This window comes from Patella vulgata, chromosome 2 (assembly GCF_932274485.2).
Source record: "Patella vulgata chromosome 2, xgPatVulg1.2, whole genome shotgun sequence".
Taxonomy (NCBI): domain Eukaryota; kingdom Metazoa; phylum Mollusca; class Gastropoda; family Patellidae; genus Patella; species Patella vulgata.
In genome coordinates, this window is record NC_065880.2 from 71,452,516 (window position 1) to 71,471,909 (window position 19,394).

A 19,394-nucleotide genomic window follows, 5' to 3' on the forward strand; every position below is an offset into this window, starting at 1 on the left:
TCAAGTTTCATTGAAATCGGATAAAAATTGTGACCTGTAGACTGTTCACAAACAATTGTGGACGGACGGACGGACGGACAGGGGCGACGACAATATACGTCCACATGAAAATGTGGGCGTATAAAAAAATGTTTTATTTGACCCATTTTGTTCCGTTTTTTCCCATTGTCTATATAGTTATTCCATTTTCCCAAAATCAAATACCTAATCATTGACAGATAAAAAAACAACAACATAGAATGGAGAAAAATACATTCTAGTCAACAGAATACGCAAAATTGTCAATGAATCCCGCTGAATAAAATAAGTTTAAATTATTAACGTTGTCAAAGATCCATTAATCCCACAGAGAACTCTGTCTTGTATCGCGTTTAAAAATCAAAATGAAACGGAAGATCATTTCGCAAAACGTTTTCAAAACTTACAACGCTGTGATCATTTACAATCGAAATATTCCACCGTTCCAATATTAAAATATTATTACCGTTTTAACCGTTCGATAAATTTATGACCTCCATCATTTCCAGAATATGCGTACCTTATGTTATGATTCGTATGTTTTATGATGATTATAGTTAAAATATTTGTATACAAACTAATTTTATCACCCAATAATACATTCTACAGTAGATATCGCTTGTGTGATATATTTCATAATCTACTGCGATATCTCCTTACTTTTTTTAGTTTCAAAGAACAGTTCATTTCTTATTAAAAATAACTCCTTTTTTTTTTTATTAAAAAGGAATTATTTTTATTTAAATGACCTTGATGGAAACACTGGGTCAGTATAAAGGATATTGCAATGGTTGAATTGCTGTCAAATAACGATGTATCACTAATCTGGTTTAGTAAAAGTGAAATCTACCGCAAAGAATTATATTTATTTATTTGTGCATGTAAGAGAGGATTGGGTGATAAATAAAATCTCCAACTCGTCTTTTCTGATATCAAAAAATATCAAAACTCGTCGATAAAGTAAAAAAAAAAAACTCGGCAGAGCCTCGTTTTTGTTACTTTATCGACTTGTGTTGATAATTTTTTATATATAAAAAAGACTTGTAGGAGATTCTCTATACATGTATATATAATTTTATCAAGACTAGATATCTGACAGAAGATTCGGCATTTAACCATTCAGACGTGTGTCCAAAGGGGATGGGGGAGGACCGGGGTCCAGAGCATATATTTTTCTCCTGCATTCATTGAAATAACGCCGAATAAACAAACGTGCAAAGAACTGTCGCCGTTTTGGCCTTACGCCACTCTAATCCAACACGCATGTAAATGCACCTAAATGAGCAGCCCTATTGTTTCAGAGCTTCTGTTTTAATTCGGTTGTTTTCCGCTCTCTGCTCAAACTCCCGAAAACGCCATGTTTTTCTAGTATTTCTATTTCTGAAATGAAATGAAATTTAACGTCCTACGTTTCTGTATCGACTGGGCTAATGAAGACATACCGTGCGCTTATATGAGGGAAATTTTGCCCGGACAGTGGCACTACGGCCTACTCTTATTCCGAATTCCCACTGTCAAAGATTATATTACATGTACACCAATGTATACCCGAGACCTCGGTATTTCGTCCCATTTGAACAACTAGAGACTATCCTTTCCAGGCCCTCCGTCCCTAACCACTGAGCCACCACGACTCCCTAATATTTATTTCTTCATCATGTAAGATGTAGAGTTTGATTGTTATATATTATCAGACCAATGGAGATTTTTTTAAAAACAATTAGGGGAAAATATCTTTATTATAATAGAAATTTATTAAAATATAGTCTGTATATATACTACAAAATATAATACAATGACCCAATAGAGCGATGAGAAAAATAGTAAATTCGTTCGGGGGAAAAATTGTTTTAGGGAACATATATTTATTATGAAAGACTATAGTATTTATACTACAAAATAAAATATAAAAATATTAAATTCGTTTGAGGAAAAATTGAAACTGTCAAAAGCTAACACAGACCCTTTTTTACTACTCAAACTAGAGGTTATTATGATTTTGTACGTCTTAAACAAAGGTAACTGAAGAATTTGAAATTATATTTACTACACCCTCGACGTGTTTCTGGTTACATGTTCCATACAATTATGTTCATTGTTTGTTGAAACTTAAGGAGTAGGGTCGCCTGTATAACCTTGTCAGTTTCTACGGATCCTCCAGTTTCCCCTACACGCAAGCGCATTATTAGTCCATGTGTTAGTGCTGAAATGACCAAGTTAGTGTTGTACAAATACTACAAACGTAATAGTGGAAATATTTTTTTTTAAAATATGCATAAATTATACAAATTGTAGTCATGACCATGCATTGGCTTGTACCCAACTTATACTGCAATTGACGGTATATATACATTATCAAATAGAACTTTTGATAATTAATTGAGAGTAAACATGTTGTTTTTTTTGTAATTTATGCCACTATATAATTTATGATTTAATTTTAAACAATGTATTTATATTTCTGTAAATAATTTCATATATTGTATCTTTATAGTATATAAATATTTATTGAATAAATAGTGATAGTAGAAAATGTGAATGTGGTTTTATTTTATAATTAAGAATGACACAAATTTTTAATTAAGATCGGATGCATATAAGAAATATATTTATATAGGATTATAACCCGTCGATCTTAAAACATAAATACTTTTAAACAACTTTCATTTTGACACTTTCAAGTCTAACTGGATTCTTTTTCTTCATTTTTCTGAAAAAGAAGGGAAACGTGTCACAATAAATTCTTCTGTTAGAGAAAGACAGATCTTTTTACAAAAGACCTTTAAAATTTCAAAGGAACGTCCAGCTCCAACTAACGACAGGTATGGGCATTTTTATTATTTTGAACCAGGGGCAATAACTACGCATGGACTAGTCTGAAATTCGAACAAACCAAACAAGCTTTAAGACAAATTTTCAAAAACTCTTACTTGTAGGGTGTTTACAAGATTTCGGTGACTTGAAAAATCGTTTCAGCACCCCCAGCAAGTTTGAATTATAGATGGACCGGCGGTCGGACGGACAGGTTGACGGCAATATACACAATTTATTGTCACACATCGCCGTCTGACGTCACAGATGTTTCAGGACTACCGCTAAAGGAAAATTTTAATTTCTGGAAGTTTGTCAAAGAACGGCAAATTAAATAACTATATGGAAACTGATAAGCGCACCCTTAAACGAAATAGTCCTGTATGTTTATGTTTTTGTGTATTATATTTGAACATAGATTCAGCTCTGCTTTCCAGCTAATTTCCTAGACTGGGTCAAAATTTTCAAGGATTGCCAAGTGCTGTCATTCCAGCTAATTGTCTGAAGTGTAACTAAGTCCTGTCATACCAGCTAATTTCCTTGGCTGGGTGAACATTCTGAAGTGTAACTAAGTAGTGTCATACCAGCTAATTTATTTGGCAGAGTGAAAAGTCCTGTCATTCCAGCTAATTTCTTAGACAGGGTTAAAATCTGCAGCATTTAGAATTATGAACAGACGGACGGTAATACACCAAGAAATGTAACGCCCAACCCTTAAGTTGACATCCATTATTGTTTTTCTCAATACCCACAAAAAAATAATTAAAAAAATATACAAACTTTATTTCAGAGGCATTAATATAAGACTCTTGATCATCATCGTCGTCCTCTACAGTTTGGGTTGGTAGAGGTGGTGGGGGACGATTTCGTCGATTCTTCTGGAATCTCTGAGTAAAGGTTCGCTCACTTCGCATTTTCTGTTTGGGCATCTGAAACATTGAAACCTTTATATAGGATACACACTCTTACATCATCAACATCTTTTGTTGTGATTTGAACATCCCATGATCGAGCTGGGTCACTAACTATCCTGGATTCCATCCCTGTATTGGCGGGATTTTCCAGCGTGGTTCCCCCTTATCAGAGGTGCATGCAGGACGGATTACGTTGGCGGACACGTAAAAGAACCCGTTACGTTACCCGAGGGTTCAGAAAAGTATAGGAGGTTAAACCTTATTTCTTTAGTCAAACATTGTTATGTATCTATTTAATTGAAACGACGTTGATTATTCACGCCGGAAAATCTGTGATGAAATATTGGGATAGTTTAGTAGACAGTGTGTTATTATACCTGAATCTCGTAGATTTCCTCATCAGTAGCCGTTACTGGTCGGGGTTCAGAAGAAGCTCCATTGTTTCTAGTTTCTACTGGTTCTTCTTCATCATCATCACTTCCTTCCTTCGTCTCCTCTGCTGCCGGGGTATCGTCATCTTTTGTAAAATGCCAAATGTGTATTTAATTATTTATTTTGTGACTGTTATTTACCCTCAGTGGAGCCAAGGAATCTCCAAAGAAAGACTAAACTCTAAAACAGACTGTCTGCGGAATATTAGTTGATATTATTCCATCAACACTTAAAGACATAGACTAGGCACATTATTATCTTTAAAATAATCGCATTCTCTCTCTATACCTTTATAGACTATCAAATCTCCGAAGAAAACCGGATTATCAGCATGCGGAATTCTTATGTCTTACAGAGATGGACTGTGAAGGAGTCTGCGAGTATGGCAAACACAAGTGTCCCCTAGAGAAGTTAATTTTTCCACGTAATTTCGGGCACTTTTTAGTCTTGTAAAGGAGAAAATTTGGAATTATTTCCTGACATATTATCTATAATTAGCAGTCTCTGTAGGTTTAGTACTCGACACCAATTACAGTCAGCTTTTCAAAAATGTTCTCGGGCCCGGAAGGAGAGACTGACAAGCACCCCCAACACCAAGTCCGTCTCTGATGGCTTATATTTATTCTAGACAAAATGAGGAATCCTGGGGATTTTGCGTGTGTGTGATGGTGAAAAACATGACACCTATTATTGCTTATATCTTAAGGCCAGGGCAACAAAGACTAAGTTTTCAATGAAATTCAAAACGATGCCGTCGACCTTGCCTCGAGCAGGAAGAAGTTTGGATATGTATAATATCAGGTTGGTCATAATGGTATCCTGAGTTATATGATATGACATGGTTTTAATCGTGGAGTAATCGTGATGATCCTATCTGGTCGTATCATACATTAAGGTCAGTCGTAGCAATTGTGTTGATCGTATCGAAACGTATCCGAACGTATCTGCATGTACTAGATCGTTGACACAATAGGGCAACCCTATCGTAAACCATTCGAACCACAGTGGGAACCTAGCATAACATTAACTTGTTAAACATTTAATGCTACCTTATTTATTTGGGCTTGTTTTCCTTTGCATAAAAAAAACTGATAGAAAGTAACAGAAAGTATGGCATAAACAACCAATTATTATGTTGCCGCATAGTTTACCTTCTACTTGAATATCTTCAGAATCCTGTAGAACGTCTACATTGAAAAACGTAGCAATAGCAGCTGGGAATCGTAAATCTAATACCGCTACAATGATTCCCAATATAATACAGATTATACCTGTAATAAATAAAAACATAATATGGCATTAGTATTCATATTTTAACGTTGAAATAATGCAAAACACTCCTTTATGAATAAGCATTACAGGGCCGTTTATATTGGGCGCGAACGCAACCACATACATAATAATAACATTTGATAAATATTATATATTCAATAGCCGGAATACATTAACAATAATACATAAAAAAAAATAACATTATGGCACTAGCATTACGTGTCGGACTACAAGTGCTCAATAAAAAATATATTTTGTATGCCAGCTGAATGGTGGAATTGTCGTATGAATTTAGTTGCCAAAATTGGTCATTTTGTTATTGGACGGAATAGATCCTACCTGTCATTAGATTATTATCAGGACTGGGCGATATAAGGCACACTTCACTAATGCAATGTTTGGGATATATTCTCTTTTCCGTGTTTTGCGTTGCATTGCTAGCTGTGGATTTGTTTACATTGTTTACATCAGATCCCAGACCCTACCGTGGTACCCTGCACTATATTGCATTGACATAAATATTATGAACATGTCTCGATCGTCATCTATTTGATAGTGCCTTAATTGTTAATTCCTTGCAATTTCGGTAGGATTTCTGTTTGTCTATGTAATAAATGAAATGGGATTGAACGTCCCACTCCCACTGACTTAATGAAGACGGACATACGCCATACAGTGCTATGAGGAAAATTTTGCCCGGACAGCGGCGCTACAACCTACTCTTTTATATCGAATTCCAAGTGCCAAGGGCACGTGATCTTTTACGTGCACGCCAATGTGTACAAGGGACCTCGGTTTTTCGTGCCACCCGAACGACTAGACGGCTGTCCTTGTCAGGCACTCCGTCCTGCACCACTGACAAGGAGAAACCACGTCGGAAAATCCCGATGAACTTTTTCGGCCAACACCGGGATCGAACCCGCGACATCCAGGCTAGCAAGCCAGCGTCTTACTCACGTAGCCACCATGACCCCCTGTTTGTCTATCACTAACGCGGTTCGCCTGCACTAACTAACTTAATAGTGTATTGATATAAATAAAAGATGAATATATCTGGATCGTCATCTATTAAAGATAGTCGCTAGCTTTAAATCAGAAATAGTTGATAAGCAACACGTTACTGTCCTTGACGGTCTCTTATATTGATAATCTAAATATCTTCAATTATATAAGGTACTTGCCAGTGATTAAACAAACATAGTAAGATGGTCCAAATACAAATTCCAGTTTGTGTTCATCTGTGAAGGGTATAATAAGTGGATCGTTAAAATTTCTTATTGAAGACCAGAGTATATTGGATGTCACCATACTCATTCCTGTCATCACCAAGAAATAAGCCCCATATCGTAACAATACAAAGAAGAGGATATTGGATAATATCCACAAGGGAAAGGCTAGCCTGTTTAAAATAAAATATTAAACATCATAATATATTACAGATATAACATGTATTACAAGACTTGTGAATAGCATTATCTGTTAAATATATCAGAACTATTTACAACTTCAGATTAAGAATTTGCACCAGGGACCGAAAAAGTGGGTGGGGGCGTGAAGGTATTTTAAAATTTACCCTTTTCCGATCAAAATCATTGGCATGGAAATATTGGACATGCTTCTTATTTTAAAAATACAAACAAGATAATTTAAATTAATGAATATACATGTATTAATGTAATGGAAATCAAAATAATAATTACCATAAAGCTATATGGCTGTACCACCCTGCCTGTCTATAATGCCTTCCCCAACGAATACCTTCGCCATCAAAAGTGAAATACTCAGCAATCCACAGTATTGGCAGAGGAAGACCTCGAAATTGTGCAGCTCGATATTCTTGACTAAATCGACCAGCTAATTAAAGGAAAAAAAGCGATTATCATTAATTACCAAATCTTAAATAATAGGCTCTGATTAGTGGTTGGATTTCAGGGAACTAAACCTCTGCGATTTATGTACAAAAATATAATTGGCCGGATGTGTTGTTTTTGTTTTTTGGGGGGTTTGGAAAGCTTAAATGAAAGTCGGCTTTGTTATTAATTGTAATTTCATTTCAACATCGACGTGATCTTAGGACTTAAAATTTTGAACGAAAACTATAGACTATAGTGATGTTTTCCGGTTCACAAAAAGTCAAAAAAAAAAAAGAAAAAGAAAAAAGATTTTCTTATTGTAATAGGTTGAATGGCGAAATTCATTTCAATATTCCATCCCATAACTTCGTCCCACGCAGGATTATAAATCCGATGCTATCCCTGTGCCCAGTTAGGTCTAAAAGCTAAGAACCATTGCGGATAGAAAAGACAAAGAAACTCCAGAAGAACTCAAAACTTTTAGGTTAACAAGAGAAAATTCTGGTTTGAGAAATTGAAAACAACAGCCCCCGGGTTTGAATATTCACACGGCTATCGCGATAGACCCCTTTCTAGTCTCATTTAGCACAACAGCAGCAAGTACACTCAAAATCATCAGAAAACTCTATACTGATCTCCAGGAAATGTACCCGAAAATCTTCACACAGAAAAATCTAAACGACTTCCTAGTGCACAGTAAATTAGACTAAATAAAACCAGCCCTCACCCTAACCCTGAAGATATCGGTAACTAAATTCAACTAGATATAAGAATCCCTAGCCCTAATCCAATCCCCAGTATGAAACACACTAATGCGCCTCTCACCCGAGCGTCTCAATTTAATTTTATTTTTTTCTTCAGAAACCACCACCGCCAAAACAATTACCAGGGCCAGCCAGCATTGTTGTTACAAAACTTGGAAATACCACGAACTAAATTTCCATCATCCTATGTCAGTGCTTATATGTGGAGACTTAAAGATACATTATGTAAGATTTAGATAAAGAGCTGACCATTCTTGCTATAATAGCTCAAAAATAGATAATGTAAAATGAAAATATTGAAAATTTCATTCAAATTACTTCAATCTAAACCTGAGCCTAGTTATTACTGTTTGTAATTTTGACAAGATGTGTGCATAGTGGTAACCTGGGCACAGGTATATTCGAGATTTTGTGACCTGTGACGAAATCTGCAATGGTTCTTAGCTTTTAGTCTTTACCCACTATGCCAGGTTCAAGGTATAGGGGAAATAACTCCACATTATAGTCAAGAATGAAATATTGACACGGTTATAACTCGAATACTTTAAATAATATATATTAACACATATATTAAATGTACGCGGAACAAAACCCTACACGTAAAAAGAAATAAAACATGTAACTTACCAAACGGTCCGAAACCCAAACGACCTTGACGCCACTGCCAGCTAAAATGTTCATTGTAGTTGATAGTTTCATTTAACTGCTTTTCAGGTACACCTTTAAACAATAAAAGAAAATGTACCTAGTTTGGTCAATTAATTAAAAAGTGATTGTTGTTCTTTGGGCGACGTTCTTCGAAAGAAGTACCAAGGCTCCGGCAATTCTTGTATGATCGACATAAAACTTGTCATGCTTGTTCTTTGGACAATTTTGCATTGATTGACATCTTCGATTTTTGATTGGTATGTCGTCACAATTCAAAGATGGCTGAGATGACGCAATACTCAGTTCCTGGTTCATAGTACGGTGTCATTTGTACTGAAGTTTTTAACTAACCTTTAAGGGTAATATTAATTCCTCGTAAACCAATATCAACTGTAATAGACGCATTTATTTCTCGTCCAGTACCAGCTTTGTATTTTGTAGTCGTTTCTGTATGAGCTACTTCCCAGGTCTGGGCGAAATTAGTTACTGGAGAAAATCAACATATTTTCAACATTAATATAACAGTTTTATTTCAAAACGAACGTGAATAATTTGACTCACCTAAACACCCTACAAGTTGCAGTAATGGAATGTAGGTCAGACCTCTGGTCGACATATCGAACATAAGGTATTTATGTTTGCGTATTTATATGCTATAGAGAAAATTTTTTTCGGGACAGTGGCACATTGGGGTATAATAAAGAGCCATTTATTCAAAATTTACACTACCATCTTAAACCTTAGAGAATGGAATGAGTCGTGGTTTAATGTCTCTCCCACAACACTTCCTTCATTTTAAAACAGAAATATGTTGGGGTTTTTTTTAATTGACATGGTTAGATGTGCAATGCGAGATGGGAGAATGTTCCCCAAAAGCGGCCCTTGGGTTCTTTTACGTACCATCCGAACGATTAGGCACATTTCCTTTTCAGTTGATGAATCACTACCCCTGACAAGTGAAGACCGGGATTAAAAAATTTCAAACGTTTTTCTCGGCACACGCTGGTATTTGAACCAGTGACAGCCGAGAGTCTGCTACCCCGATCACTGCAAGACTACAACTACAACGTCTCCGTAACAAAGTTGAACACTATATGAACTTACATAGAATTACTGATCCAATATACAAGCTAACCACAATCCTGATAAACGTGAATAATTTCTGAAGAAAAACAACATAAATATATAACATATATATAGGCCTATATATACAGGCATGCAATGTGAAATTTACCCAATACAAAGCGGAAATTTACTCCTGATATTCATAATAACAAGCCAACAATGAGGCTGGTGTCCCCCGCCATAATCCGAAAATAAATAGATGGCACATATTAAATATGTGAACATCTATCTTTTTTAAAAGTATTAAACTAATTATCAATACTTAGACTAAGCATAAAATGTTCACGATCAAATTATGTCAAGGTTTTGAAGTACCTGGTAGTGAAACTATACACTAAGTTTCATCCCTCTCCATCACTTAAAATCAAAGTTATCTGGTCCCAAAGCATCAACCAATGAAATTGCTTAGCTCTGCTTAGCTTTAGCGGGAAATGTTAATCGTTGAACTCAAACAAGACATTCACCTAACGAACATCTACATCAAGTTTAAACAATCTACCTCAATTACAAGCTGAGCTGTTATGTTCCAAAGTTGTTATTGCTTATCGCTACTTAAAGATACATTATGGGAGATAAGATAAAGAGATGGCAGTTCTCGCTATAATAGTTAAAAACTAGATAGTGTAAAGGTAATTTGCTGAAAATGTCAGTCAAATTGATCCACTATGAGCCGAGAAAGAAGCGGGTGAAATTTTTGCATAGTCTCGGTCATCATTACTAAAATCATTAATATAAACAGCATAGTCTCGATTATCCACTTTTTTAAATTTAATTATCAGCGGCCGTTAGCGGCATTTAGGAATCTAATCCAGCCAACATCGAAGGCTAGCCTTGACATCGAGAGTTTATTATGGTCTGGATAAGTTAATTAATGTCTAATTGATAATTTAGATAACATTTCAGGCCTAAAGAAAGACTTGTAATAAGCAGATTTTGCTCTTGCATAATGCATGTTTAACCTAAGCAGAAAATTCTAATCATCAAACTTACTCAAAGTATTGGTGACTCTATAATTGAAGTTTCATGGCTCTCAGAACTACAGTTCTCGTGTTCCAAGGTCTCGGCCAATCACATTGCCTATCTCTGCTTCGCTTAAGTGGAAAATGCGCATGATGAAATCATCTCACTTAATTAAAACTAAAGTTATCGTGTCCCAAAGCATCAACCAATCAAATTGCTTATCTCTGCTTACCCTAAGCAGAACATGCTCATCTTCGAACTCCGCGAAGACCTTGACCTGATAAACACCTACATCAAGTTTGAACATTCTAGCTCAATTAGAAGGAGAGTTATTGTAATTGTGTCCCAAAAAGTGTAACTGACAGACAGACAGACAGGTGGACAGACCCATTTTAATAGTCTCCAGCTTTCTTCGAAAGGCGAGGGACCAAAGCCCAGCTTAACTGGAACGGGGTCCTGGGTCTGAATAGAATCGCGGGGCCCCTATCGCGACGAAAAGATTATTTCATATCCTTTTGAAGGTTGAGGGATAGCCCATGTCTCTGCCCTCGCGCCGCTATAGATCGATTACCGTGAAACTTTCATCTGGAATTTGATTTTTTCTCTTTTTGCCATGAACCGTGGGGCCCTGTGCCTGGGCCCCTCTGGCCCATGCCTAAGCTGAGCTTTGCGAGGGACAATAAAAAGTTACATAATTATATAACTGACCTGGGCATATAGGCGTACGAGCCAGGGGGGCAGGGGGGGTGGCTGCTGCCCCCCTAACTTTCGGGCAAGCTGAATTTTCGGGCAGACGGGTAAAGTGAAAAAAAAAAAATTTATTTCATCTATTTGGCAAAAATAAAGCTCCCGAAATCTAATAAAACACTAATTTTACGGGCTGGAATAGCACTAAAACGCACTTGCGACCGTCAGATATTCCCAAAATTTTTTGGGGGGTCCATACAAGGTCAGCACCGCTTCTTCGCCTCTCGGAGAAAACCGGCGCCGCTGTCTGTAAACCTGAAATTTTTGGGGGCATTTCTAGTTTTGCTTCCCTAACTGTCATCGATCCCTAATAAAACACTAATTTTACTTTTCTTTTAATTGAATACAACGCATTTGTACTGAGTTGACTATGGATTAAAACAATTTGTCTAGAGCCACTCTTCTTTGTGCGACATTTTTCTTGCATCGATTATTATTTGTGAATGCAACTGCAACAGTCTGATTGGATGGTTGGAATTCAGAATGGGATTTTGGTTACAAAACCATTGGATACTTTTGGAGCTGCTTTCACGGGCTAGAATAGCAGAAAACGATCCCTAATAAAACACTAATTTTACTTTTCTTTTAATTGAATACAACGAATTTGTACTGAGTTGACTATGGATTAAAACAATTTGTCTAGAGCCACTCTTCTTTGTGCGACATTTTTCTTGCATCGATTATTATTTGTGAATGCAACTGCAACAGTCTGATTGGATGGTTGGAATTCAGAATGGGATTTTGGTTACAAAACCATTGGATACTTTTGGAGCTGCTTTCACGGGCTAGAATAGCAGAAAACGCATTTGCGGTGGTTAAATTTTCAAAATTTTCTCTGGGAGGGTGAGGCCCCCATACCCCGCGACGATTGATTGGTTGTTTGGAATTCGGGTCAGCCAGGTAGGCTATATTGGACCGAATTGAAGTTGCTGTATTCACAGGCTGGAATAACAGGAAAACGCGTTTGCGGCAGTTAAATTTTCAAAATTTTTTCCCAACGGTTGATCTTTTGGTTGGAATTCGAGTCAGCCATTGTAATTAGGTTATATTAGACCACATTGAAGTTGCTTGTTCACGGGCTGAAATAGCAGGAAAACGTGTTTGCTGCCGTCAAATATTCCAAAATTTTCTTGGGGTGGGGGCGTACAAGGTAAGCTCCGCTTCTTCGCCTCTCGAGGAAGACCGGCACCGAAATTTTTTCGGGCATTTCGGGTTCTGCCCCCCTAACTGTCATCGAGCCCGTACGCCTATGCCTGGGCATTTTATTAAAAATAGTTTGTTGCTTTTTCTTTTAATTTTGTTTTTAGAAATTACTCTGCGAACCGAAAATTAAAAACAAAACCTGTTTTTAAGCACATTATAATGAGTAATTTTATTTTCTAAATCATGTAATTCTAAATTGCTTGTCATAGATGACAAATAGTCGTCTATTGGGACTTCCGTGGTCGAACATCCTGTTACGATACTCGACCTAAAGATAAGTTCAAAACACAAAGGCTTCATTCAATTTAAAGCACGGTTTCGTGACCGTATAGTTCGTATACAACTTCAAATTACATGTGGATTTTCTCAATGCACTAACCGATTGTCCCGAATCATCAGCGATCGATTCTCATTAAACGCTAAGAGATAATCTAAATATAATTCAAACAAGCGTTAAGATTTATAATGTGCTTATTTAAAGGGGCATTGTGGGAGATTAGATAAATAGTTAAACAATGATTAAATCATGAATGGACATCGAACAGCAAATTGGAACCTAATCTAAGAAACATCTCAGGCTAGCGATGACATCGAGAGTTGATTATGGTCTAGATAAGTTAATTAATGTTTAATTAATAATTTAGATAACATTTCAGACCTAAAGAAAGACCTGCAAATAGGCAGATTTAGCTCTTGCATAATGTATGTTTAATAATTAGATAATATTTCAGGCCTAAAGAAAGACGTGCTTTAGGCAGATTTAGCTCTTGCATAATGTATGTTTAAACATTTGGTGTGCCTGATAACCAAATGAAATTAAATGATTTAGAATGAGATTTATAACGAAAACGGATATACCCCATGCTGTACGTTATGAGGGAAATTTTGTCCTGACAGCGGCGCTACGGCCTACTCTTATTTGGAATTCCAACTGTCAATGGTTCGTTTACATGCAGGCCTACGTCAAAGTGTGCACAGGACATCGGCGTCCGTCCAATCCAAAGACACTGGTCCTTGTCAGGCCTTCCGCCCTGCACCAGTGATAGGGGTAACTCTCGGGGAACTTCTCCGGCCAACACCGAGACAAATACGTTGATTTTAGGGTCGGATGATGACCGCCAAAGTTTATAATTGAAAAGTTATTTCATTTGTAAATATTTAATCTAAGTATATGTGGTCTAAATCATCTATCTAAAGGCGATAACTATTATGTTTCGCATAAATTTTCTTCCAAATAACCCAATGCAAATGTTTAATTCTTGTTATTTCTCTTTAACTTTTTTTCCCTTTTAAAACAGTGTATGTAGCCCAACAGGCGCCTGTAAAGTATAATATCTAAAGTCTAATCAGGTCCTGGCTTTAAAGGAATAAATTTAATACTAGACTGACCTCTTTCCCTTTAATACCTGGCAGTATAACAAAAAAGGAGAATGCTAATATGACAATACAAAATATGAGACCAGACTCTACCAAGTCGGCTACGAATGGTGTTTTATTGGGTGCGTAGAACGTGGGTGCCCCATTTTCCCTGAACGCAGAAAACAACCCCATTTTCTTCACTGACACCGATCTGAAATATATATATATATATATATATTAAAAAAAGTTACTTTTAAAATCACAAGATAATTATATATATATAAATAATTTTGACGGATTTTGTTGCAATATTTCCGTTATTAAAACCCCAAAATAATTTTCTTTTTCTGTTGGGCTTAGAAGATCCGTAACCAAAGGGTTATATTTGTGGATAGATTGCAATGGAGTGCAGAGGTTTAGTGATGTCCCGGACAACTCCATGATTGTGTACTCGAGTATTGAGATATGTGAGAAAGGAAGACATTTAATATGTCAAAACATATGACATAAACTTTGTATTCATTGACAACTTGTATAACAAAATTAATTTTAGATTGAATTTTTTTAAAATTTAACTTCACTCTTTAATTTGATACCCTCGCTGACATGGATGTCCGGAGCCGCCACCCGCTCTGCCCCTTTCTTAAACGCCACAGATTCAAGATAAAATATCATAACAGTAATTCATTTACAGGCCGGGAAACGCTCCTTGTGACAAGTTATATCTCTGTTGAACAAGGAAGTTACTCATGTATTCGTAGCTTGTATATCTTTAGAATAAATGGGTCTTCACAAACAGGAAGACTCCTATATATATATATATATATATATATATATATATATATATATATATATATTTAAGAACATAATTACAAATTTAAACTGACAATACGTAAAATATTCTATTTGTTGTATAGCGCTATATAACGCTCTGACAAAATCAGCATGGCCGTAAAATTATGACATTAAATATAAACGTATTCATTTACATATAATACCTTTACAATTAGACCTATGTACGGTGAATACATGCATAACGGAGACCTCCATAAGAGCAATAATATATTATGGACAGTCTGTAAAATACATATGATTCGCATTTCAAAACATAGACGCGAGTTTGCCATGCACCGAAATACGCCCCCAGCTGCCATCGATCCGTTCAATTTCTCCATAAAAAAAGAAATATAAATCTTTGAAACGGATTAACGCTGATAGGCTAATAACGAGAGGCCTAAATGAATTTGTTCCGTATTTTGGTCAGTTAAAAATAAAAAAGGAATCTGTAAAGGTATAAAATCTGTGTAAGTTTGGTTGAATAATTTGAGTAAAATTTTTGTTATTTCACTTTCACTATTTTTGTCCACAATGTGTAGCCTATTACTTTGGTCCTTAATACCATAGTGTATCTTTAATTATTGGTTAACTCTTTCTATAGAGTCAAATCCCACGTACTAATGAAAGTAAATGAATGACATGTTTCTATTCCATATTTGGGAAGGAAATTAACGCGAATGTCAGTCTATAACGTTTAGAAATGGGGTTATAAAAGAAAGTGTTGAGCGAAATTGATCAGAGCTCACCCAGATATTTCGAGCAGCCATCATCTATGCTTTATTGAGAATGAGGGACCTTCGAAGCGCATCGAGTTTAACAATAAAGTTGTAGAAACCATATATCTGTAGTTTTATTACGATCACGAAGAAAACACGAGGAAGTCCGATATTACTTCAAATGTGCGTTTTATTACAGTAACGGGACCATGGTGGGCCAGTAAGGTGCCGGATTGTTGGCAAAGTCCGTTTTTCTGGAATTTAAAATTCGTTTCACATTGTCAGCGGGAAGGGCGTGGCAACCAATCGCGTCTAGTCCCTCGGTGGGACCCAGAACCCTTGGCATTTGGAATTCGATGAAGTGCGGAAACGCCACTGTCAGAGCAAAATTTTCCTGATGGTACACTGCATTTCGTATGCCTGTCTTCATGATCCCGCTGGGGTAAAGGAACAGAAACCCCATTTGTTTTCATTTTGTTTATTATTTATACAAAATGACGTCACATAATATACGGTACCCTGCAGAGAGTATAGGAGATTTTGTACCATATACCCATCTATACATATATTAAAGTAGATAAAGTACAAGTACGTCTATGTTATAGCTGAGTGCATCAGCAATATTTACTTTATTTTCTTTCATTTTAGGCGCATTGATGGACTACGTTCTATCATATAAAAGAGCAGACATATAAAAACCTTTTCGTGTAGACCACTGATCACATTGTGTGCACTCTATTTCATCATCACCATCATCACCAGCTTAGGTAGATTAAATGAAATGAAATGTGGTTTAAAGTACTATACTTTTCTGCACCGACTGGGCTAATGAAGACGGGAGCAAAGATTAATCGATAATGTTGATATCTCATCAAACTGAAATGGCAGTTTAACTTCCTCCTTGATCAAGACATTGGGCCTATTAAACATTCTAACTATAGTAATTGTACTTTGTATGAGTGTAAACAAGGCCATTGGATCTAGTTCTTTTCTCTCTGAGCCAACAAAAATGTCGCGGTTTAAACGATCGAAATGCAAATTATTAATACTTACCCAAAAGTGACCAGTTGCCAAAAAACGATAGAATATGATAATCAAACCGAACAGAACTTATCTAGATGATAGTATATTCAATTCTATCCTGTTTCGCCCATCACGTGACATTTGCTAATTTACTTCCCCATTCTTCATCTATGCCTATTATATTATATATCTATTATAGGATCATACATACACATTTATATCAACATGAAATACATAGCGTTATATCACATTGTATTGCAATCTATATATTAAATAGCGGGGCAGGATTTACCTACTAAGGGACTATTAGCAAATCCGGCCCAGTTAAATTGGCTGTATAATTTACAATTTCTGAAAAGATGCGTCGTCCTTAACGAATGATTGCAGGGAATTTTAATTGGATTTGGTAAAACTTTCCATCGCTAAGGCTTCCGACAGTATTGTATAGCAGTATTACCAAATAGGCTATATATATTTAAAATTGGTAAAAAAAAAAAAAAAAAAAAAAAAAGCCTGTCTCGTCCAGGGAGTTTTCATTGAATTCGGTGACACTTCCATGGATGTGTACACAAAAATTAAAATGTGCGAGTCCATAGTAGCGTCATTGCATGGCTTTGCGCATTTAAATATATACTTTTATTTTATTGACTTGGAGTTAAAATTTTTACTTGAAAAATTTGGTTATTGGCGAGTAAAATGATTAATCATATATCTGATAAGAAAATATCGTGCGGTGTGTTCAACTACAATTATATAGGTAGATACATATTAATATATTTTCATGTGTTAAATATGTATCACAAATACCTATAAAAATAATAAAACGTGCGCTGAGTAAATCCATTCGTGCCATTACATTTTCAAACGTACGATTCATTTATAGATGCAATGTTCCCGGGAATTGGAAATCGAAAAATTATAAGTTATTCCATACCGGAAGCTAGATTCTTTGTTCTTTGGAAGCGAAAATTTGACTGGCATACTCACAGCACTTTTGAGTTGGTGTCTTACAGTTCTGCCTGAAATTAATCGAGCTAGACGTCATCTTATTAGTGAATTTCCTATTTCTGTGATTTTACCGTTTTCCTACCATGTCTCATACAATCTTCGAGGCTTTGCGCAACTAAAATTATCTTCAAACGCATAATTCTCAAACATATCGCAGTTTGTATTGAAATAAGTAATTATATCACAGTTTTTCTTGGTGGTAATGCGTTCTACATTTTCGAAGAGATATTTCTAATGATGTACAGAGCGCCAGGACATATAACCTGATCAGCAGTGAATATTCGCTAGGCCGCTAAAATCACTGAGACATGACATGCATATGGGTGTGAGTTAATTAGCTTAAAATATTAACTTTTTTCCTTCTGCAAATTAAATTCTAAAACATTTTTTTGTTTGAAGTAGATCTATTACAGAAAAATAAATAAAGTTTTCTGAAGTATATCTGGATAAAAAATAATTCATATCTACTGTAAATGGGTACATAAAATAAAATAGTGCGCGAAGGCATTAAAAGGCACCATTCTGCCTGGACCAGTTTACGTTACTACGTCTTATGTAAACAATGTTTGAGCTATCGAATATCGATGTCGTGTAATGTGACGTCAACGTAGAATGGATTTAAACTTATAAATCATTCTATGGTTTCGGAGACATCTTGTAAGGAGCAAATAAAAACATATCTTACAAGACAGAGTGGAAGTACTTAGTAAAGGTTGATTCACAAAAATTGAAAAAAAATCACTTAACATCCATTCATAATACATTAATAGGCATATTATGTGCTTTTAAAACCATTTTCGTTTAGTTCATGTGGGCTTACAGTACAGTTTGGGTTATAGGCCAATACAAAACATGTACAAAGGAAGTCGTCAGCCCTTTGAGCCACCCACGCCTACTGTGGCTAGAGCAAGGCGTGAAGTCATCAGTTAGTGGACCCATTTCTACATCTTCCCCTACATCCGAAATACTTCAATGCCCCTTAAACTTCAATTCTTTGGAAAACAATTCTGTTTATTACTGAACGGCGTAAACGATAGGCCTCTAGGCCTATCAGGCAAATGGTAGGAAATGAAATGGGGTTTAACGTCCTATTGTTCTGCACCGACTGGGCTAATGAAGACGGGCATACGCCATGTAGTGTGCATGAGAGGGAAATGTTGTCCGGACAACCGCGCTACAGCCTACTCGTATTTCGAATTCCAACTGTCAGGGCTCTCTTTTTTATGCATGGCAACGTGTGCACGGTACCTCTGTTTTCCGTCCCATCGGAACGACTCTACGATGCACCGTCCTACACTACTGGTAATTACGAACAACGCAGAGAAACCCGATGAACTTTCTCGGCCAACTTTCTCGAACACGAGACATCTAGGTTAGTAAGCCAACGTCTTACTCACTGAGGCACAGCAAATGTTACTACAAATGTATAACAAAGCGTTGCTAGGCAACGAATATTGCCATACTTTTTGAAGGAAAAGACATATCTTTGATTAACTTGGCGTCCCACCCCCGTGACACGACCGCACTACATTTTATTGGTAGTAGGATACTATATAGGCAGCTGAACTAGTGCACCCGCGGACTATTGAGCATTCCCCGACAGGCAATGGATGTAGGCGACATTTAACTAACTTTTTCGGTTTTGCGGACCCAATAATTAGTTCAATTAGCACGGTGATTTCTGTAAATCATGATGAAATGTTT

At 36.2% G+C, this 19,394-nt stretch overlaps 1 protein-coding gene across 1 annotated transcript; it reads right to left on the bottom strand.

The window, feature by feature from the left end:
• Positions 1-1,738: 1,738 nt before the first annotated feature.
• On the bottom strand, positions 1,739-16,867 carry LOC126810478 (dual oxidase maturation factor 1). The gene is made up of 11 exons (XM_050535565.1): positions 16,713-16,867; positions 14,137-14,317; positions 9,817-9,874; positions 9,064-9,198; positions 8,692-8,784; positions 7,148-7,301; positions 6,629-6,846; positions 5,327-5,446; positions 4,121-4,260; positions 3,610-3,758; positions 1,739-2,728 (listed from the first exon to the last, which is right to left on the bottom strand). The coding sequence occupies exons 2-11, from the start codon at positions 14,296-14,298 to the stop codon at positions 2,671-2,673; spliced, it is 1,287 nt and encodes a 428-aa protein (XP_050391522.1). The 5' UTR covers positions 14,299-14,317; positions 16,713-16,867; the 3' UTR covers positions 1,739-2,670.
• Between the last annotated feature and the right edge of the window lie 2,527 nt (positions 16,868-19,394).